The sequence below is a fragment of the Mustela nivalis genome (assembly GCF_964662115.1).
Source record: "Mustela nivalis genome assembly, chromosome: 6".
Taxonomy (NCBI): domain Eukaryota; kingdom Metazoa; phylum Chordata; class Mammalia; order Carnivora; family Mustelidae; genus Mustela; species Mustela nivalis.
In genome coordinates, this window is record NC_139025.1 from 152079256 (window position 1) to 152101990 (window position 22735).

At 56.9% G+C, this 22735-nt stretch overlaps 1 protein-coding gene across 1 annotated transcript in view; it reads right to left on the bottom strand.

Moving 5' to 3' along the window:
- Positions 1-22735, bottom strand: part of AP3B2 (adaptor related protein complex 3 subunit beta 2) — a 28853-nt gene that overhangs the window by 3060 nt on the left and 3058 nt on the right. Inside the window, exons 2-24 of the mRNA XM_082736148.1 lie at positions 18001-18076; positions 17794-17868; positions 17438-17533; positions 14357-14517; positions 14016-14082; positions 13734-13916; positions 13359-13642; positions 12972-13026; positions 12572-12643; positions 11251-11313; positions 10780-10912; positions 10413-10522; positions 9797-9973; positions 4496-4682; positions 3611-3729; positions 3088-3196; positions 2676-2793; positions 2098-2281; positions 1861-1921; positions 1424-1530; positions 1006-1234; positions 532-616; positions 223-320 (exon numbers count right to left, since the gene is read on the bottom strand). Coding sequence (XP_082592274.1) covers positions 223-320; positions 532-616; positions 1006-1234; positions 1424-1530; positions 1861-1921; positions 2098-2281; positions 2676-2793; positions 3088-3196; positions 3611-3729; positions 4496-4682; positions 9797-9973; positions 10413-10522; positions 10780-10912; positions 11251-11313; positions 12572-12643; positions 12972-13026; positions 13359-13642; positions 13734-13916; positions 14016-14082; positions 14357-14517; positions 17438-17533; positions 17794-17868; positions 18001-18076 — 2849 coding nt within the window. The remainder of the gene's footprint in view (positions 1-222; positions 321-531; positions 617-1005; positions 1235-1423; positions 1531-1860; positions 1922-2097; positions 2282-2675; positions 2794-3087; positions 3197-3610; positions 3730-4495; positions 4683-9796; positions 9974-10412; positions 10523-10779; positions 10913-11250; positions 11314-12571; positions 12644-12971; positions 13027-13358; positions 13643-13733; positions 13917-14015; positions 14083-14356; positions 14518-17437; positions 17534-17793; positions 17869-18000; positions 18077-22735) is intronic.

The following is a 22735-nucleotide window of genomic DNA, read 5'->3' on the forward strand; positions in this document are numbered from 1 at the left end:
TAACTTTCCCTGACACGTACTCACGATATTTCCCCCAAGCTGGAATGCTGGCCTAGAATTTTCTGCCTGGCTGAGTCCCCCTCCCTCCAAAGCCTCAATGATGTGCCCTACCCTCAGTGAAGCCTCTGTTCTGAGGCTCTGCCTGAAGCTGGGGAGGCTCCTCCAGCAAAGACGGCACTGTGGATGACTGAGCCCCTCCCGCCCACCCCAGGGAGCACTCACCCTGTTCCTTCTTGAACTCATTCTCGCTCATGAACACAGGAGCCATCAGCTCCCCGACAGGTGGCTGAATGGAGACATAGAACTGCCGGGTTTGAGTACTGCAAAGGTGGGAGGAGACAGAGGGAAAGGAAATGAGGCTGGAGTCTTGCCCCTCACTTCCCACTTTGCCCGAAGGCAGTAAGAGAGCAAGAGAGAAGGTCTGAGGGCCTGGAATGGCTTCCACACCCGGAAGCACATGACATATCCCTGCAGTTCTGCTCCCTCTTCTCCCCATCCTCTGCCCTGCCCCACCATGAGTTAGATGCTCACCACAGCTGGAAGTTGGCCGCCTGGGTTGAATCACAGAAATTAATGCCCATTACAGCAGTAGCAGATTCTCCAGGTGCCAGGGACTCTGCGGGTACGAGGCAGGGAAAGGGGGAGGAGGGACACCATCACCTAATAGGTCTGGAACCCACCACTACCAGAGCTGACCACCCCACCATGCACTCCTGACCTTCTGGGCCCCTGGGAGATGGTTCCTGGTTTTCTCCTTAAATCTAAATACTCTCCCATCCTCTTCCCCCATTTAAGTCAGTCCTGAAATCACCAAGGCCTCAAGCACCTTCTGCCCTGATACAGAATTGCTTGTTTCCTAGTCATCTTGTCTACCAGGGCGTGATCATATCAGATGCCCTCTCTGAGCCCTCACAGCCTGGCCCGGCACGGAGGGCACCGGCAGCCACAGAAAGACTGACTCTGCCCAGAAGCCGCCTCCTCCACCACGTCCAAGGCCCTCCGTACCGATTTCAGGGAACTCCTGGATGCTGATGCCGGCAGGCAATTTGGGGGTGCCCACGTGCAGGCCCTTGATGGGGGTTTCAGAGCTGTTGGAGAAGTGGATGTGCACAGACACCATGTGGGGGTCCCCCGAGAAAGGCTGACGGCTGAAGGTGTAGTCCACAGCCAGCCCCTCGCCAGCTACACGGTGTAGCAGCTCCTGCCTCCCAGCACCTGACGCTGGACTCAGCAGCTGGAGGGGAGGAGGGCCAGTGTGGAAGTGAACAAGGAGAGGGCCTGTCCCACCTTGCCCTCACCTAGGATCATCGAGCAGTGGAGACTCAAGGCTATCCCCTACATCTCACCCCCACACTCAAATCCACACTTTAGGATGCACCACAGAGGTGTCCCTGCCCCAGAGTCCCTCCCCCATCCCACTCACCGAGGGCACCAGTGGGGAGTCTGTGAGTGTCAGGCCCTCCAGGTCAGTAGCCAGACTGGTGGACACAATTGTAGGGGGAGATACAGGTTGGACACTGGCCGGGGTGACTGTGGGAGGAGATGAGGAAGGCTATGAGGGAGAGGCAATGCGGAACTGGCTTGGGTTGAGTAGAGAGCACAGAGCTCAGGGAGCACACGGTTCAGCACCGCGGACAGCGACGCCAAGGGCAGCCTAGGGGCTCCCGGTGGTTTTCCGCTCCTAGATTCCAACCCCACACCTGGGGAGTTTGTCCCGCTGCCCTCTCAAACCCAGGAGTGTGTTCTGTCTCCTCCTCTTACCCTGGAGATCTGAGGAACCTAATCCAGAGCTCCCATGGACCTTCTTAAGCCACCCTCCCGAGGTTTCCTTCCCCTGCTATTTCTACTACCCAAACTCACAGTCCTCTAGGTCAAGCAGGGAGATCTCCTTGGCTACGGGGGCACTTTTGCCACTGGGAGGCTGAAAGAGAAAAATGGGATGCAGGTGAGGGAGGAGAGAACCTGGCCTGTTGTGGGTTGGATAGGTGATACCATGGTCCGTTCTAGATGGCGCAGAGATGACTGGGCCTGGCCCAGGACATGGGAAAGGCTCTGGCCCAGGAGCCCACTGCCCCGCTCCGGGCCCAAGGCTCTCACTGTTTTTTTCCGCCAAGAGGCAGGTTCCACCTGCTCCTCCTCTGTCTCTGACGTCCTCTCAGACTCGGAGGAGCTACTGCTGGAGTCACTGCCCTCATCTGAAGATGAACCATCTCCTTGTCCCTCAGCCACCTTCTTCCTCTTTTTGGTCTTCCTCTTCCCACCTTCCTCCTCACTCTGTTCACTGGAGGAGAGGAGTGGGGGCAAATAGGGCTCAGGCCCAGCCTGGACACCTCTCCTTGCCTCCCAGAAGAGCAGGAGAAGCCCAGGAAAGTGGGAGGGAGGAGAGGGGAATCAAGCCAGTGGAGGTCACATGTGGGTTTCTGTGCCTGGGCCCCTGGCCCCTGGCCCCAGACTGCTTCTCCACATTGCCCCCGTGAGGGGGCAGGCCCAGCACAGAGACCCCTGCAGCCAGCCACAGCAGCCATCATGGGAGTGGACTGGAGGTCTGCAGTTCCCACCAGATCAGGAGGAAGCTCAGGGGCTCTTAGGAGAGTGGCTAAGGCTGAGCATTCCCCCTTGTTTTCCAGAGGAGACGCCCTGAACCCCACCAGCCACCTGGCTGGCTCCCGTCTTACCTCTCACTGCTCCTCCCTTTCTCCTCCTCCTGGTCTTCACTATCAGACTCGCTGCTGGACTCCCCGGAGCCACTCTCGCCGCTGCTCTTGCTGTCCGAGGCGCTCTCGGACTCAGGGTCTGTGGAGGAGACGGCTCAGGGCCCCTCCCTGTGTGCAGACCCCCTGGGATCCAGAACAGGTGCCCTGGGATCCCACCATGACTCAGCAGGGAAGTTGCACCCTCCGAGGTTCCCCCGGCCCCAGACGTCACCTGGACCCACCAGGACACAGATGGACTCGAAAGCGACGTGCCACCCCCTGGGCCCACCCACAGACATACAGGTCTGCGCACGCAGCTGCACAACCCCCTGAAACCATGTGGAACACACACGTGGCCAGGGCCACGGTACCCCTGCTCTGCTGATCTCCTCACCGCTGTCCGCAGACTCTGTGGGGCCTGACTCCCCCTCAGAGTCCGAGTAGAAGGGCTTCTCCTTCTCCTTCCTCTTCTCTCGATTTGAGCACTTGGTCCATTCAGGTACCTGGAGATGGGGGTGGGACGAGACCAGCATCGAATCATGGTTGGGGCGGAGGAAGGGAAGCTCGAGGTCTCTACCGCGCACCCTGCCCTCCTCGGTCCGGTCTCCAAGACAGAAGAATGGGGAGGGGAGGGGATGCTGCTGACACAGGGAGAACTGTGAACCCAGAAGCAGGCTACAGCACACCAGGGGAAGGGGAGGGGCCGCACGGGGTGGAGGGAGAGAGCACGGCACACGGGCAGGGGGACCTCTGTGTATTCGCCCAACAGGCCCACGTGGGTCTCGATAAGGGAGAGATCTTCTTCCTGCATGTGGGGAGGGTGTCAGGAGAGCCAGGCCAGCACTGCCGGGCGCTCTGCTACCTGCGCCGCACCCCCCGCTCCCCAAACACACAGTTCGACCATCACCCCCGCTGACCTCCACATTTCGCACAGATGGGTCTGGCGCTTCCTCTGGCCAGTCTGGGAGCTCCTGGTAGCCTGTGGCCTTGGCATTGAGCAGGTGGGACAGTGAGCCCAGCTGGAAGTGGTCCCGGTCTGGGGGCAGGGTTAGAGGTGAGGGCAGGAGGAGGTATTAGGAAATGCCCTGGGGGAGTTATCTCCCAGGTGGGGTGGACAGCTGGACCCCCCCAGCTAGGCAGGTGAAAGCAGTGGCTGTGTCCTGTTAGGGACTTCCAGCCAGAAGTTAGGACCTCGTGCCAGGAGATAAGGTTGTCTGGCCTGACTAGAGCCCGGGCTGAGGGATGGGGTGGGTGGGATTGTGGAGGAGGGCGGAGAGGGGGTGGCAGGGGGCTCCAGGCCCAGAGACGCTGCTGGCCCATCTGCTTGATTCTGTCTGGGGAGAGGCCGACACGTGGGTGGGGCTTCTCTTCCGGGGCAATGGGGTCTGTGTGCCTCGGCACGGCCAGGCTTAGGCAGAGGCCTGGTTGGTATGAGGATAGCAGCTGTGAGGAAGAGGCTGGCCAGGCTGGGTCGGGAGGAAGAAGACCTGCCTGGTCAGGCTCTGGACCCCATGGGGAGGGTGTGCAGTCGGAATGGGAGTGGGAAGGAATCAGGGCCAGAGGCCCAGCCCGTGGTATCCGGAAGGTAAGGCAGAGAGGGGGTGCTGTCAGGAAGGAGAGAAGACCCTCCTCTTTCCTGAGAGATTTTAAAATCTGTCCCCTCTTGGGGACGGGGGTCTGGCAATTCTCCAAAGGTCCTGATGTCTGGCTAAGACTGGAAACTCAGGGGCACGGGCCGGGTCTGGGGTCCTGACCAATTCCTCCCCCTCCCCCAGGAGATCACCCTTGATTTCAGCTCCCACCTTTGAAGGATGACTCCAAGACGGGGGCTGGTTTGGGTGCCAGGAAGAGCTTCTTGGCATGGCGGCTGAGGGCCCCTCCCTGTTCTGACGGGACAATCAGCTGCCGGGTGAAGCGCGCTCGGTCGCGGATGTCATAGTTCTGGTCGTACTTGGCCAGACTCAGCACATACTGGGTGAGCAGCTTCGTCTGGGGGACGAGAGTGGGGACACAGGGGTGGGCGGGCCCTGCAGCAGATTCCGCAGGCCGACACCTGCTGGCCTGCTGCCTCTCCCACTCGCTGCTGTACCGTTCTGTGCTTCCCCTCAAGCCCCTGGCCCTACTCCTGACCCCAGCTCCGACACCTGCTGTGCCCCGCAGAAGAGGTCGCCCTATTATAATCTCTTCCCTCTGGGCCGTGGGCTCCATTATTCCTCAGTCCGGGGGTCCCCCTGTCCCAGACCAAGCTCCTACCCTGCCCACTCCAGCCTGGGCCAGCCTCTATACTGTGGGGTGCCAGGGCGAGTGCGGGAGGCAAACGGGGATCCCCTTGGCAAGGGCTGTCCTCATGTCCCATTGACCCACACGGTATATTCTGAGCAGCCCAGAGTCCCAGAGGCCGTGAGCTCCCACGGAAGGTTCCGAAGAGACGAGAGCAAACTGCAGCTGCCTTTGGGGCTGCTGGAGGCCTGTGTGGTCTATGGAGGCAGCCACATCCCAGGACCCCAGATCTTGATTTCTGCCTTGATCCTGGCCTTCCCAGCCCTGCGTTCACGGCATGACAGGCAGCCGACGTCCTTCAGGGAGGCCTTCCAGCACCATGTGCTGTGTAAGGCACTTCACATGCTCTCATGTAACATCCCAGCCCTTCTGAGAGGCAGGGGCTATGCCCCCCCTTCCAGAGGAGCAGCAGAGTCAGAAGTGACTCCTCTCAGGTTAAGGAGTCAGTCAGCGCTGCTTCTAGGCCCAGGCTCCCCAGAGCGGGCCATCGACCGGCTTCCCCGCACCGCCTCCCTGCTGACATAGGCTGCTGCCCTCACCCGGGTCTCCGCCGCTTACAAGCAAGACAGAACCACCAAGTACACAGATCTCGTGTCCCACAGCCAGAGTGCCCAGGCAGCAGGAAGCAGCGGAGGAAGTCTAGAACCCAGTTGGGTCTTCCTGATGTTGACAGGCATCCAGCCGAGGACATGACTAACCTCAGGTGACCCAGAGGGAGTGTCAGAAAGATGTCCATGAGATGTAAATCCCCCAGCTGCTGGCCGAGAATCAGAGCCACTCCTGTGGCAAAGCTAGAGAGCAACTGTGACTCTCTTGTACCTACGACGTAGCCCATAGGGACTACAGCAGTACAGCGCCTACAACACTGTTCCCATCACAGGTAAGCACTCTCAGCGCCAGACGGCCCAGCACACCTTGCAGTGGCCCTCATCACAGACCCTCCCCCCCTGGGCCAGACATCGTCTGACCAGTCACGGCCGGTCGATGCCCTTCTCGACATGGTCCACTGTCAAGATGCTGCTGATTCCCTTTACAGACATCCCAGCTGGCTAACCAGATTCTCTCCCTCCCCAAGTCCTTGCCTAGTTCTGGAAAGAAGTGGAAAGAAGTTGTTAAGGGTTTGGATCCCTCTGTCCGCAGCCTTAACTGCACATCAACAACCAACCCAGGAAGGGCCTGGTTCACCCCCCGCTTGTCACTGCAGGATTTGCTTATAACAATTCACTACCCTTCCACACCCCAAGGACCCACCAGAAATCCTAGCATCCAGCTGCACCACCAAGACTCTCCCCTCCCTCAGCCAGGATGTGCAGGATTCACGGGCAGCTCAAGAGACCCAGGAGACCTGCTTCAGTGCACCAAGAACAGAACGAGGTTCCCACGGACCAGCAGCCTCCAGCTTCCGGGGGAAGACTTTTAAGTGGTGAACATGGACCCGTTTTTGAGAACCAATGTCAACGCATCTGCTACCTTGGAACCACCTGTTAAATCACACCGGGATGCTGGTTCTTCAAAATACGAAAGCAAAATATATCCTGACCTCACATATGAAAACAAGCTCTAGATGGCTGTGGCCCGCAGATAGTAAGGTCCTCCCGCACAATCCCTGCCTCCTGCTGCTCATGCCTTTACGTAATCGTCTTGCCGTCAGTGTGGGCAAGACCCAAAACTCGCTTCTGATCAACAGGCGAGGGCAAAGGTCATGGGGGTAAAACATAATTCCGTGATTAAGTTTCATTATATAAACCTTGCTCTGGAGACTTTTTTTTTTTTTTCCCCTGGTGACCTGGAAGAAATAAGCAACCATGTAGGGAGACCCCTTTGGCAAGGAACTGAGGGTGGTCTCTCGAATGGAGGGCAGTCCCCAGCCAGCAGCCAGAAAGAAGCCGAGGCCTCGGTCCCACCACCCCAAGGCACTGCATCTAAGCACCAACCAGGCCAATCTAAGAGAGAACCCTTCCCTGCAGAGTGCCGGACGGGAACCCAGCCCTCAGTGGCATCTCGGGGCAGCCTTGCACACGACCCAGTGAAGCCGCGCCTTGACTCCCAACCTGCAGAACTGTGAGAAAATACCCACACTGTCTTAAGTCCCTGGGTTTATGGTGACTTGTGACACATCAAGAGAAAACTACTACGATGGATCGGAAAATACAAAAATCTAAATCTAGAGAAGATATAGGTGGGATTTTTAATTGATCTGTGAACGGGGAAACAACCTTCTAAATACGAAGGCCCTGGAAGGAAACAGAAATGGAAAAGTTAGGATACTGAACGAGACAGGGATGTGTAACTTTTGGATGACTACATGTAGGCACCAGAAATCTTTTTTTAAGAGTTAAAGAAAGAGACGATTAAAAGGGATCTTTTCTAAGTGGCAGGCCTATGGCTAACTTATATTTTTACTTACTAGTTTTCTGGGTTTTCCAAATGGGTTATAATGATCATGCATGGCCTTTATAATATGTTAAACAAAAATTACTTTTTTTTTTTTTTTAAATTCTGCAGAACTCTATCAAAATTTTCCATCCACGGTGGAGGCCAGATTCTGGCTCCCACCGCACTCCTAGCAGACCCTCCTCCCACACATGTCAGCTGGCATATCAGAAGCAAACTCACCGCTGAAAGTTGCCCCAGGTGTCAGACCCCAGGTGCTGTCAGGACCACCTGCCCTGGGCTGCGGCCCCCAGCCCTCTGTCAGTACCTCTCTATTATCAGAGCTTTCGTGGCTTCTGGCCCGGAGCCTGATTACTGGCTGAGGCTTACAAGGCACAGCTATGTCCAGCCCCTTAGCCTGGGCCAGGACCCGGCATGTGCTAGAGACAAGTAAGTGGGGAGTGGCTGGGATTGCTGTGGCCCATGGCAGCCCAGAATGTCACCCACGGTACCGGGAGGGGGAAGCATTACCACCCTTTTGCACAAATATCCATATGCACCCCCATACCTCCTCCCTCCCGGTATGCCAACGATTCTCTTTCCTCCGGCACTCTGAGGATAGGCTGGGAGGAAACGAAGTGGAAAACGGGAGGACGGGAGAGAGGAGAAAATCTCTCTTTACTGAATCAAAGAACCGTCCTAAAGGGCCTGTGCCTGGGACCCATGTTCAGGTAAAGGGCACGTGGAGGTTCGCGTCCATTTGTCTGAACAGCCTATGCCGGCTGCCATGACGGGGCCAGCCCCCGGTGTCCTGTCTGGGAGACGGCTTCAGCTGGCCACAACCACACTCTGCGCCAACCCTGCTACAGTTCTTCCTGCCCTGTGTCTCCTACTGTTTCCCCTACTTGGCTGGGAGCATTTGGAGGCCAGTAAACACGTCTCATCCACGGTCGTGCTCGAGGACAGCCCCGCGGTGCCAGGCACTGTGAGCCCTGGAGAAATCTATGTTAAAGAAGGAATGAGCAACTGCACCGTAGCTCACAGTGACAGTTTGGGGCAATGCCATGGGGACACAGCAGCCTTCAGGAACATGCGGACATCACCCATCACCATCTTGGGGCTCAGGGGTTCTGCTCAGCCCATCTGGGGGACTTCCCACCCATGTGGCTTCATCTTTCCAAACGGCCCTCCCGCCTGTTCCTTCCTCCCCTCTGAACAAAGGAGGCACACAAATATTCACTCAGGGAGTGCACTGTCCAGTTTCGCTTTCCAGCCTGTTTCTCCCTCGACACCGACAGTCACAGACCCTGTCCACCATTGCTTCCACGCATGACTGCTGCCTGTTCCAAATCCTGACCAGCGTCCCAGCCCCTGAAGGCCCTGCCTCTCCAGCTTAGTCCCTGGGACCCACCAAAGCCACCAAGGACCAAAGGAGCCACTGAAGACACAAGTGCCACTGCCTGGAGACGCGATGGGACGGCAAAGAGGCCACCTGCAGGCGGGTGGGGATGTCACCATCTCCAGGGTACAGCCTCGCTGCTGACCCAAGCCACCTGCTCAGACACTCAGCTCTACAGGTCGCCCAGCTTTTTTTAGGAAGGACAGAAAGTAACCATTTTGGGTTCTGTGGGCCCTAGGGGCTCTCACAACTTGTCAACTCTGCTGTTGTTGCACAAAATTATCCATATGTAATAAACAAATAAACGAACATGGCTGTGTCCCAATAAAACTTTATTTACAAAAACAGGCTGGCTTTGGCCCCCTACCTCACTTAACTGAGAGGGCCAGTGAGTGTGGGAACTGCCATAGTGCTTGGACTCTCTGACACCTTGAGAACTCTGCACGTAACACTTTATTCTTAGGAGAATCTCCTCGGACCATCTCACAGCTTGCTAGACATGTACCAGGCTTTTACTATCCTGATATACCAGCCTAGCTGAGCCATTCACTTGGCTATGGTACCTCCCATAACCTTTAACCTTGAGAAACACAACATATACCAGTATCATCCCAGACCAAGCAGAGACTTACCCTCACGTCCCCGGCACAGACTGGCCAAACATAGCTATGCTTTGGGAGAACGGACAGACCCCACCTCCTAGGAGTGCCCACCAGTGCCCACCATCACCGGCCCCTCCCTCAGGCCCACCCCTCTGTGGTTCTGTCCGGCCCTACTGTTCCCAAGGCAGCAGGGAGGAACGCTCGCATGGGCAGACCGGACGTCACAGCCCCATAGGGGAGCCTCTTCGACCCCGTCCACCATCCTTCCTGGCCCTTGAGCCCTTGGAGTAGCTGTGGACCCTGCGGGTACACTAGACATTTGACCTGAACTCTGTCTTCAAACAGAAAGAGATGCTGGAGTTCCCGGCTGCCTGGCGAGGGTCCCAGCTTCCCGCCTGGGCTGTTTCTGGGGCTCAGTATGCGTCCGGGGATTACCTCTCCCTCCTCACCTGCTTGGAGTTGGTCAGGTAGAGCTTGGCTGCCAGATTGATGACCTGCAGCTTGACAATGTCCTCCTCCGCCGTGAAGGACTTGGCCATTTTCCTCAGGACGTCAGGTGCGATCTTGGGGACGTGCTCGCAGTACTCGCCGATGAGCCACAGGATGCTGGCTCGGGCCATGGGCACCTGCGGGTGTGCCGGAGCGGTCAGGACCCGGGTACGTGTGGACGTGCGGGTGGGCACGTGGCCAGCTGAGCAAATGCCATGCCTCCCATCTGTGCTGGCCAATGAACAGTGGGGTCCTCGGGAAACGGGCCGGGGGCTCAAGGGATGCCTTTATTCGAAAGTTTTAACGTCACAAGACAAAGAGAAAAACACGAGGTCCATCGGCCAGAGCTTCAGAGAAAATGTGAGCCGTGGTTCAGGCCGTGGAGCTCAGCAAGGGACCCGCAGCGGGGAGAGCCAGGCTTGGGCAACCCGTGAGGGTCACCTGGTCCCCCCTCTTTCTACCTGTGGTCCTTTCAGAGCCTGGATGGAAGGTATGGAAGCTGATTTTGTTAAGGCTGGGGAGGAAGGAATCACGGAGGAGGCTGGGATGAAAGGGCAAGTGGAGGCACGCCCTCACCTGGATGTTGTCCGTGAGCTTGGCCAGGTGTTTGATGATCTCGCCGTGCTGTGCCGGCTGCATCTGCAGCAGCTTCTTGATGACAACCACGGACTCTGCCACCACCAGCTCTGCCAGCCGGGAAGTGAGCATGTGGGCCCCGGGTGGTGAGGCGGCCGCGCGCGGGGGAGTGCACGCGCCTGCCCCGCTCCCAGACCCTCAGCCCTCCTCCACGGCCCCCTGCACTCCTCCAGTGGCTCTCAGAGATGTGGCCACACTTAGACGCTGAGGTGGATGGACAGACGAACATGCATCATGCCCGGACAGACAGGCCTGTCTGTCAGACGCCCTCCGCTCATCAAAGGCAGACACGCAGACCAGCACTGACCGTCACGGTTAGACAGCAGCTGCACCAGGCCATTGAGGCAGGTGTCACGGACTCGGCCGATGTTAGTTGCACAGCGCCCAATGGCCTGGATCGTGGCTGCTACGAAGTCCTTGTCCATGCTGCGGATATAGGTCTGTGGGACACCACAACAGAGTGACCCCTGCTGGCCGTGACCCCCTTCCCCATGATTCTGCAGGCCTGAGAGTGGCCTTCCAGGAAGGCTGTCACCCCTCATTCAATGACTTGTCATGCCAGAGACAAAACTCTGGAGGGAGCAACCCTCTTCCCCATTCCACAGTGATTCCCAGGCCCACAGCCACCAGAAGACACTGGGAGGGGGTGTAAGACAACCATTTCTCTACTTCTGGCTCTGAAGAGAATAGTGGCCTCTCAGGACGATTGTCACTGAGCACCAGGAGCTTCCAGGCAACTCTCCGGGGTCCCTCCCCGGGAGCTGGGCCTGGCCCGTACCTGGAACTCCCGCAGGACAGTAGGGATGTTGGTCTCATTGGCCAGGTTGGTCAACACCTCCAGCTGTGGGGAGGCAAAAAAAATGGGCAGGATGGCCAGTGCGCTTTGTGTATTTCAACAACCCCTGGTCCCAAACACACTTCCCAGGCTGGGAAATAATCCTACGGGCAGCCCTGCATCATCCTTAAACTGATGAAGGAAATAACAGACTGTAAAACTTGTCCAAAATGCAGAAAGACCCGTTTGCTCCCTAAATGGATTCCCTGAGTTCGCGGATAGACAGCATGAGCATGTCACCCTCCACCTCCACTGAAAACAAAGCATCCTATTGCTTTTAGGATAAAGGGCAACATCCGTACCATGGCCTATAAAACTCCACGAGCCAATTGCTGTCTACCTCTGTCCTCACAGTGCTCTCCCCCTTACCCTCCATGCCCCAGTCATACTGGCTTTTTGTCAGACCTCTTCCTGCCTCAGGGCCTTTGCATATACTGTTTCCTCCCTGTGAAGCAGTTCCTGCCATTCCTGTCCCTGCATTCGCCTAGACAATTCGCGTTCATTTCTCAGGCCTCAGCTCAAGCCTCACCTCCTGGAGGAAAGCCTCCTTGGCACCAGACTAGACCAGGGCCTCCTTCTCTGTGCTGACAGCTCTCTGCACTTCTCTTTCTGACCATATTTCTCAAATGGATTTTTACATTTGTTTTGCAGTTAGCGGCTCAGTGTCTTCTCTCATTCCACTAGACTGTAAGCTCCAAAGGGCAAAGTGTCTGATGAGTCTGCCATCTCTCGTACCCTGAGATCTAGCTGTGACTGACAAGTAGTAGATGTTCAGAGTTGGGATTAACTGCCACTGAATGAAATTACTCAGTAAGGAGGAGGCAGAGCAGGAATGGAATGTGGGTAGGGGCTCCTGACAACACTTCTGTGGGTGTATGCTTGTGTGATCCCCTGACGGGGGTAGGTGTGTGGGGAAAGGAACATGGTGGGTGGAAGACAGGACACCACAGTGGGGGCAAAGGAGGAACTCTGGAGTCAGCAGAACTGACTCTGCGCTAGGGACCTTGGGTCTACATTTTTACCAAGACCATGTCTGCTTCCTTAGTTTATTATGAAAATCAGGTTACTTTACATGTGAAAAGCGGTAGAGGTTTAACAGGTGATAGGCCAAGGCACTGCCCGCAGCCCAGCTTCCTGAGCAAACACTTCTGACTCAGTGGCCCTGGGCCCAGCCCCAGAACCTGGCAGGAACCACGGTGGCCACTGCGGATGTCCGGGTTTGTGGGTGGGGGCAGGAGGGAGGCGGAAAGCCGGCCTCACTCACCTTCAGGATCTTGATCTGGGTCGGGTCCGTGGATCTGATGTAGAAGCTCTTCAGGTAGGGCTCGAACATACCCTGGCGCGAGAGAGGCGGCCCCAGGGCGCTCCTTCGCAGCCCGAGCAGGCCTCATTCCCAGAGCTCCCCAGCTCTCCCGACCCCAGGCACAGACTCCCTCCTGCCGCCGCCCTGTCCTCCCACCTCCCTCTCAGACGTGACCGTGTCTTTTCTCTCTGGGTTTTCCTCCCTCAGCGGCTCTCAGGGTCCTGGCCCTGCTCCTCGTCCTGCGCTTGGGGTCTGCCCTTTCCCACGCTCCGCCCGGCTAAGGCATCCCCCTCCTGCCGTCCCCGGGGCCGCCCGCACCCACAGGTGCCGCTTCCCCGACCGCCACGCAGGACGTGCTCACCCGGCGCTTGATGGACATGGTGGCCACGTTCTGGAGCACCACGTACTGCACCTCACTACCGGGGAGACAGGTCAGAGGTACCCTGGGCCCTCCGCCCGGCGAGGGACAAAGAGCCGAGGGAAGGGAGGTGGGCCAAATAGGAGGGAAGGGAGGGCGCCAGTCGGGGGTGGGCACTAACGGGGTCAGTACGGGGCGGGGAGAGGGTAGGGAGGAAGAGTGGGGCACGACGTGTGCACCCAGGGTCGGAGAAAAGCTGGGAGGGCCTGCCTACCCCTCCGGAAATGGGCAGCGTGGGTGGATGTAGGTCAGCCCGCGGGGAGTGGGGGTGCTGCCCCCCCAGCCACCCCTCCCCTTGCCGGTGGGGCAGGCGGTCGGTGGGGGGCGCACCTGTGGCTGCGCAGCAGACGCACCAGCGCCTTGGCGATGACGCCCACCTCCGCCTTGGGCGCCAGGTGGAAGTAGAGCTGTGCCACCGCCATGACCACCGCGGCGCTGCGGCTCTGCAGCAGCGGCTTCGTGTTGCGCAGCAGCAGCCGGTGGTCGGGGTCCATGACGTAGGGCTTTCGGGCCGGCACTGTTGTGGTGGCCGCCTCCTCCGAGCCCGGGCCCTTGGCCTCATCCTCTTCTGAGCCATAGAAGGCTTTCTCAGGGTTCTCCTCCAGCAGGGATTCCTAGGCGGAGACGGGGGTGGGGGTGGGGGGCAGTGGGCGCCTCCTCCCGGCCGCCCTCCTCCCCGCGCTGCTGGGGGCGGGGTCCACTCACGTTCTGCGTGGGGCTGAGGAACTGCGTGCGCGCGTAGCGGGTGAGCATGCTGATGATGACCACCTGGCCCCACTCCTCCACGTCGATGAGCAGGTTGCAGAGTTTCCGGTAGTTCTTGTGAATCAGGTCGATGCGCTCTGGGCAGACCTCCTCGAAGGCCATCACCACGCTGCCCGCCACCAGCTGGGGAACAGACAGGGGCAAGAGAGTGTGAACAGGAAGGGCAGAGGGCCTCTGGGCCCCTCCTTTCCACCACCCACCCGTGTGTGCCCATGTACACACCGTGGTCTTGTCGGCCAGAAGCTTCTCAATGACCTCAATCAGCTGGTCCTTCTGGTCAGAATCCAAACTGAAGGAGAAACGTTTGTGATTTGCGATCCGCCCTCCCCAGCCTTCCCAGTATCTGCTCACACTGTGCTCACCACCCCCACCCCAACCTTACTGGTAGACGTGTGAGCTGCCACCAACACTGTCCATCTCTAGCAGTTCCCCAAACCGTTTCAAACCATCCCAAGTACAAGAGAAGAAGGGCGATTTGCAAGACTTGGGAGAGCCCGGGGAGGTGGGGGGTTGGAGGCTTGGGGCCACCCCCTGAGGAGTGAAGGGCTAGGTTGGGGGCGTACCTGTAGAGTTTAGGGATGGCGTGAGCAGCTGTCTTCCGTACATAGGGTGACATGTCCGAGGCAGCTTCCTTGATGGCCAGCATCATGATGGGCACGATGATGGGCACCCGGATGCTAGAGAGGACGCGGAGGGCACTGGCACGAATCAGCTGGTTGGGGTCCTAGGAGCAGAGGTGGAGGCAGAGCCCTGAGAGAGCACAGTGGCCTGATCGGAAAGGCCGTGTCTGTGGAACTCACTGTCCCTAGCTACCAGCAGTTCCTGCCTCCCTGAATGAAGTGCCAGTCCTAGGGACCCCAGGGGCAGGGGGACCATTTGAGGGAACTGACTCTCATCCCCGCTGCAGAAATCTGACACCGCAACAGTTGTGGCAGTACGCTGCTTCATTTTTTGGGAAGAGGGAAAATCTTCCAGGATACCTAGAGTTCCTGAAACACTTCCTGGTCCTTGGGTGGGATTTGGGGTGGGGGAGGTCTTTGTATTTATGCCAGAGGTGACTGCCTGCAAATTCAAACCGGCCTCCTTTGCAGAGCTCATCGTTAATACTCCTTCCCCCCAGCAACCTCCCAGAATTTGCTCTTTTTCCTCTTCCTTCAGTGTTTAGAACAGATGGGCACAGGAGCCTCTTCTTTGCTCCTGTCGCCTCCAGGGCACACGGGAGCACAGCCTTAGACATGGTACATTGCAATCATGAGAGAGCAACAGCAGCTGCGCTGGCTGTAAATTGCTGTGAACTTTACAGAATGGTGGACAATGGGAGGGGTGCCAAAACACAGACAGGTGTCTTCTTGATGTTCTAAAACGGAGGAAGAGAAGATTCACAAAATGACAGGGCACGGTGATGGTAATCCCTGTCAAAATTCTAGCAGCGATTCTTAAACACATGGTTTAGAAGCCTTATTTAAAAACCAGGAGTCTGGGCGCCTGGGTGGCTCAGTGGGTTAAGCCGCTGCCTTCGGCTCAGGTCATGATCTCAGAGTCCTGGGATCGAGTCCCACATCGGGCTCCCTGCTCAGCAGAGAGCCTGCTTCCCTTTCTCTCTCTCTGCCTGCCTCTCCATCTACTTGTGATTTCTCTCTGTCAAATAAATAAATAAAATCTTTAAAAAAAAAAAAAAACAGGAGTCTGGGGGCACCTGGGTGGCTCAGTGGGTTAAAGCCTCTGCCTTCGGCTAAGAGTCCTGGGATTGAACCCCGCATCGGGCTCTCTGCTCAGCAGGGAGCCTACATCCCCCCCCCCCCCCCCCCGTCTACCTGCCTCTCTGCCTACTTGTCATCTTGTCATCTCTGTCAAATAAATAAATAAAAATCTTTAAAAAATATATATCTTTAAAATAAACAAACAAACAAATAAATAAATAAAAAGCAGGAGTCTGGGGGCACCAGGGTGGCTCAGTGGGTTAAAACCTCTGCCTTCAGCTCAGGTCATGATCCCAGGGTCCTGGGATTGGGCCCCACATTGGGCTCTCTGCTCAGTGGGGAGCCTGCTTCCTCCCCCTCCCGCTTCCCTCTCTTCCTGCTTGTGATCTCTGTCTAATAAATAAAATCCTAAAAAAAATAAATAAATAAAAAGCAGGAGTCTGTATTTTCACAGAGTCAAATCATATCCTATCTACGGCTCTAACCTGTTTTTTCCCTTGTATTTGGAAATGATTATGGATTCACAGGAAGTTACTAAAAAAAGGATTTTCCTTTTTAATAGGGTAAGGAGGCTGGTAGATTTCAACACTGTGGATCTTGATTTCAGCAAGCATTGGTGGGCGTCTTGTAGCCCCTGGCTGGCCATTTTTGATGCACTGAATGATTGAAACATTTTCGTTTCACTTCATATGTAAGCATGTGAAGAACAGGACTCATGTCTGCTTTGTCTCTGTATCTCCACAGCCCTTTGCACATGAAGGGTGTTAAGAAGTTCTTCTGCTATTGAATAAGACCGTTTCTAACCAGGTAAGAAAATGCCAGCTGACTGTATAGTTAGGTGGATCCACATCTTGGTCAAACATACTTGGGGAAGATTTATGAGCAGACTGGCATCTTCCTGGAAACATGATACACAGTGGGACTGAGTCTGCTGGCCTAGTCTGTGCACTTTATCAACATCTTGGAGGAAGATGCAAAATCAGGAGGACAAGAATTAAAATTTACAGTCACCCTGAACTGGATGCTGTGCTAAACCAATAAAATGAACTATAATAGGGTTTCATGGGGGTCCTAGGGACCAACTGCATTAAGACAGGATGTAGGGAGACCTAGATTATTTGACTGCCCACTGGAGTCTGTCTGAGTTGAGCAAACCACAGATGTGGGCTGCTAAGGAAGCAAACAGTCTCAGCCTGGATTGATCAAAAGAAGGGAGAATCCTTGCTGGAAATGAATGGTTCTAATCATTGCTTCTGATTGTTCTAATTGTATAATGGTCCTAATCACCTTGTTTCAACGCTAGAGGAATGGCCAGTTGTACTGAACTCACTGGAAATGGACAGTCATGTGTTTATGGCGTCTGCCCTGACCTTTGAACCCAACACACACACACACAGACACACACATACACACGCCTGAGGCAGCTCTCCTAAGGGGTGAACTTTGTTGTTTTCCTCTGGGTAGAGCTCATTTGTTTTCAACAAACCCTTCTGTCCTTCTCACTGAATTCCAGAGTCATTATTCTCCACAGAAACCCAGACTAGGAGCCCCCGCTGGTGCCAAGGCTGTGACCCGCAGAGGCGAGGAACCCGGTCAGCCGGCCCCTCACTTAAGGAGGAGTGTCTGGCTGTGGCCACAATTCCTTTATACCAAGGGGCAGGGAGCCCAGGGCTCTCCATGTTCAGGGGCTCGGTGGTTCCTTTTCGTGGCTGCCATCAGCACAGGCTCTTCAGGGGAGGAGCGACAGGGCCTCTGGGCACCTGCCCCACGTCTCCCGACCCTTGGGAGCTGGCCTCCCCCTGCTGAGGGTCCCGCTGGTTCTCTGCTCTGCCGCAGACCCTCCCCACTCCAGGAAGGTAGGGCCGGGGCCCCAGCCTACCCCCCTGGCCCCCGGCCTCTCCCGGGCTGCTCCTCTGGCACAGGGGAGCAAACGACCCCTCTGACCTTGAGGCCGCGCTGGAAGGTAGAGATGGACAGCAAGGCCAGGTCCTGCTGCTCCTCGGCGTAGCGCACCAGGTACACGTACACGAGCTTCTTCACCTGGGGAGGGCAGTTTCTCAGCGGGATCGCGTCCCCCGCACCCCAGGAGATGTCACCACCCGCGGGCTGTGGTCCCGGGGACCAATTCTTCCCGTGGCGGGGGAGCGTCCCCGGTGTGCCCAGGTCCTCCGCTCGGGCCCACGCAAACAGTGACTTCTCCTGAACCGAGAGCGCTCTGAGCAAGCCCGGCCCGGGGGGCTGCACTGTCCTCCTCACCCCAACTAGCGGGAGCGTGGGGACCCCTCCCGGGAGGCGCTCACCTCTATGTTCTTGCAGGCCACGTTCTTCACCACGGCGGGGAACAGGTCGGAGGCGTTCTTTCCCCGGGCGATCATCTGGGGCGTGGGGCCAAGGGAGGGGGAGGAAAAGCGGGGAGGCCCACGCTTACCACGGAAGGTCCGCAGGGAGCCGAGGGGAGCTGCTCTCTGATCCCTGCCCCCCACCCCGAGGTCGCCTCCCTCACTCACAGCCACGATCCTCTTCATGGCCTCCAGCTTGAGGGAATCCTTGTTGGTGTCCAGCATCTCCTTCAGGTCGTCATGCCTGGCGGGTGCGGGAGGCACGGGAGGTCAGCAGGGGGCACCCGTCCAGAGCCAGGCAGGAAGAAGGGACCTGGGCAGGGGAACCGGGGTCGGGAGAAACGGGGGCCAGCCCATGGTACGGGCTGATCTGGGTCCCCCTCCAAAGAGATGTTGAAGTCCTAACCCCGAGGACCCCAGAAGGTGACCCTCTTTGGAAACGGCTGCCACAGTTGTAATGAGGAGGAAGTCACACGGGAGTATGGCTGACGCGGTGTTTCTGGTGTTCTTCTCAGAAGGTGGCCATGTGGACAGAGAGACGCAAGGGATGCCAGGTGAAGGCAGAGAGTTGGGGTGATCCACCTCCACGTCAAGGAACACCAGGGATTGCCAAGAAACCGCCAGAAGCCAAGAAGGGGCAAGGATCCCTCCGCAGGTTTCAGAGGGAGCGTGGCCCTGCAGACCTGCCTTCTGGCCTGCCAGCCTCTGACTGTGAGACAACACACTTGTTCTGAGCGACGCACTCTGGGGCTCTGTGTTACGGCATCCCTAGGAAACCCCTACAGGTGGGGACCCAGAGCTGGAAGAGCAAAGGTCTGGGGTACCAAAAGTAGGGGCCCCACCCAGAAAATGGCCAGTTGGAGAGAAGGGAAAGCTCTGGAGCTCATGGGAAGCAGTCAGTGTCCAAACAGGGACAGAATGTTCTTGCCCCAGCCCAGGTGTGTTCCTGGGTCCGGACTCCACAGATTGACCTAACTCCCAGGACTGGACGGGTCCCAGGGCTCCAGAAATCTCTTGAGATGCCCTCAGAACAAAAGCCAGAGCTGTCACTGAACATTCAACGGGGATTCCAGGAAGTTATAAAACTGTCCTGGGAGAAATAAATGAAGATTTGAATAAATGACCCCGGCACACGGCTGAAAGGAAAAGGGGTCTTCCTCAGGCCAATACATAAATTCCATGCACTGTCCAGGGAAATTTCAATGAAGGCATTTTGTCAAACTTCCTGACATGGCAGCAAAATTTGCCTGGAGCTCCAAAGAATAATTTGGGGAAGAAGGGAACAATGGGGTAATGACAGGCAGCTCACCCTCTGGGAGCTGCAAATACAAAACAGGGCAATGACAAAAACTCCATGGTACCAGTCTAAAAACAAAGTCAAAGGTCCTAGGGGACGATTTCATCAATAGGTCTGAATTGGTACATTAGGAACAAGTAACCCACCAGTGGAAGGAAGAACCTTTCCTTCCTGCACATGCATGCTGCTGGGACAGCTGCTGTGCAGCAAAGCATTGAGCTGGTCCACATTTGGCATCTCAGGCCAAAAGAAACTCCACATCTGTGATGAATTGTGAAATGATTCTTAAACATAGAAGTGGAAGGGGAAATTCTTCTTTCCAAGGTCATAAAGTTATCAGTAACCAGGTGGCTAAGGTTTAATTTTTTTTTTAACTTTGATATATATGAAATTACATTAAAGAAAAAAAAATAGGGCAACTGTATTTGTTTGCTAGGGCTGCTGTGACAAAGCATCACCCACCAGGTGGCTTAAACAACCTAAATTGATTTTCTCACAATTTTAGAGGCTAGAAGTCTGAGATGGTGTCAGCGGACGTGGTTTCTTCGGAGTCCTCGCCCCTTGGCTTGTGGATGTCTGTCTTCCTATATCTGCACAGAGTCTCCCCACCCCTGTGTGTCCCTATGTCCAAATTTCCTCTTCTTATAAGGACACCAGTCAGACTGGATTGGAGCCCTAAAGACCTCATTTGAACATAATCACCTCTTTAAAGACCCCTTCTCCAAATACAGTCATATTCTGAGGTACTGGGGGTTAGGATTCCAACACAGGAATTTGAAGGGGACACAATCCAGTCTACAATAGCAACAGAAAGGAAAATATTGGGGATGTGGCAAATTAAAATTTAATATTCAAAATGAAATACTGATATCAATTTAAGGTCTACATCCAGCATTCACTGTCACGGCTGCCGCAAGCATAGCCACCCTCTGCTTGCCCTCCCAAGTAGACATAGCCCTGAGCTGTAGCTCCCCAATCCATGAGTAGAGTACAGTCTGGTATTCCTTGGCCAGGTACCCTTGTGCAGTGAACAACCTGCCCAACCATGCTCAGTGGAGCATGGGAAAAAATGTGTCTGTACACAGCTGATACAGTTGTGGGACAACTGATGTGCTCATGTGTCACCAAAACAGTTCCAAAATGTGGTGAGCAGCTGTGTGTGGGGTCCTGCACGGTTCTCTCCTCTCCCAGACGATACTCTGATAACCCATAGCTTGTGACCCGGGCTAGAAAGGAATCATCAACGGTAGAAATTAAAAAGCAGTGAAACATTTAGAAACAATAGAAAATCAGAAGTTGGGGGAGCAGTGAGAGCAGGGAAGAGCAGGACGATGGTCACAGGCAGGCACGTGTGATGCTGCTGCAGGGAGATGCGTAAGGACGGAGGCTCAGGGGAAAAGACGGGACGGCTGCCGCGCTCCTGCTGCATCCTGCAAGAACACCTGCGCACCTCCACACGTGCCGAAAGGACAGAAGTGGGGCTTAGAGATGGATGTTCCAAGGCTTTTAGGAAGTGTCTTTCCTGAACAGATTTTCTGAAGGAAAGCGAAGTAGAAAGATGAGGCTTTCCAGAACACAGAGGATTTGCTAGCTTCACATGAAGGCCAAAGATGTGCAGCCCCAGCCGTGTTGATCTAAAATTCCCTCACGTGGGGGATACCCCCCAAACCAGAGGGTCCTCTCACTCCCCCAAACACACACCTGAAGGTCAGTTCCCAAGGGGCAGAGCTCAGAGGAAGAGGGACAGACCGCGCAGCCGCGCGTGGACAGCACTGCAGCTGCGGCGCGGGGGAGGGGAGGGAAAGCCGGGCCTCAGTGTCCCCAGGGGACAAACGCCCACCACTGAACTGCCAGGTCCTTCCACACGTACACCTCACGGTCAACTCACACGTCACCAACACCTACACACGCAACACCCCCCGCCCCCACCGGCACCATCCACACACGTACCACACACACTCCTATATGTCCCCCACATCTCCCTCCATAGACATGCCCACCCCCACCACAGACACAGCTGCACCCCAGACACACACAATTCAGACGCAAACCCACCCACGCCCACAAAAGCCTTCTGCAGACACACACCCACAGCCCCCAGAGAAACCCACCCACAAGACCTCCGTTCTCTGCCACGCCCTCATCTAGACACTCACAACCCACACAACGCAGCCCCCCATGCCTCCCCCGCCACACACCACGTACACAGACTCCCTTGGACAGAACTGTCACTCCAGGCTCATTCCCCAGTGTCCAGCGGACTCCTGGTTGAGATTCTGGATGAATTGAGGCTTCTAGGATCAAACACACACAGCCTCATGGATCCTTTGGCCTCCTTCTGAGGGGTCAGCCTGGGTCGACCTCCCCGGGAGCAGCCAGAGTTTGCCGGGTCCCCTTTCGCTCTGGGTGTTCTCTAAAGCAGACTGCCTCACGCCCCGGCGTCCTCGCCACTCCCAGAAATGCCACAGGCCCCTGTCAAATGCCCCAGGGCACCGCTGCAGTGCCCATACCGCCCCAGCCTCCTGGCCTAGTGCCTGCACCCCAGGCCCTGGAGGCTCCGGGCCAGGCCCAGGGGAACTGAGGGAGCAGAGGGACTGGGGGTAGACAGCACACAGAGCAGGACCCCCCAATGCCCACTAACAGACAGCAGCTCCCTCCTAGGATGGGCCCACTCCGGGCCCCACGTCTTCATAGCACCAGCTTGTGTGCCCAAGAGGGAGAGGAAGCGAGGGATACACAGCGAGGCTCTGAAGCCTGGAAACTCCAGCCTCCCGTGGTCAGATCCCCTTACACCGCCTTTACTCTGACCTGTCCCCTGGCCTGGCCTGAGGAACTCTCCAGGGGCCAGGCAGGGGGCAGAACCTGGCACTGAGGCCAGCCGTGCTCACCGCCCCCTTGATATACACCTTCCTCCCTCTCACCACCCAAACCCCAATCTACCAGGTGGGCCTTAGCCTGTCTCAGAACCTCCCCTGGAGCCCACCTGAGCCAGGACCGGGGATGGGGGGGGGGACAGGTCAAGGTCGGATCACAACATTATCCCTCTCCCTGAGAGCTGCCGGAGTTAAGTTCAGCCCCCTCATGCCCTCAGCCCCCACACTGTGCCCCTGACACCTCCCCCTGCCCTCAGGACCCTAAATCCCAGCTGGGTCCTCCTCCTGAGGAGCTGGGATGGGGAAGAGTCTGAGCTGAGAGCAGCGGCTGCCCACCGCTTCCTTCCCAGCGTCGGGAGAGGGTCCCCAGGAGTCCTCTGTACCTCAGCAGCTGGCTCTGGCTCTGGCTCTGACCCTGACTCTGGCCAGGCTCTGGGCAGGGTCCCTCCGGGGGCGCTTCCGGGGCTGTGTCTTCCTCCGGGGCCTGCAGCCACCGCAGCTCCTCGGGCTGCAAGGCCTGGTACCAAGGTGGGGGCCCGCCTTCAGGGCCCAGCACGGGGCTGGCGGCCTCCTGGTCAGCCCCACAGGCCCCTCTGCCCCCCGCCCTCCCCGCGGCCCCCGGGAGCTGCAGGAACCGCTGCATTGGGCACCGCCAGGTCCTGTTCTGAGATGAGACTGAGCTGACCCGGGAGCCAGGGACGCCTGTCGCTGTCCTAGACGGCCCGCCCCCGAA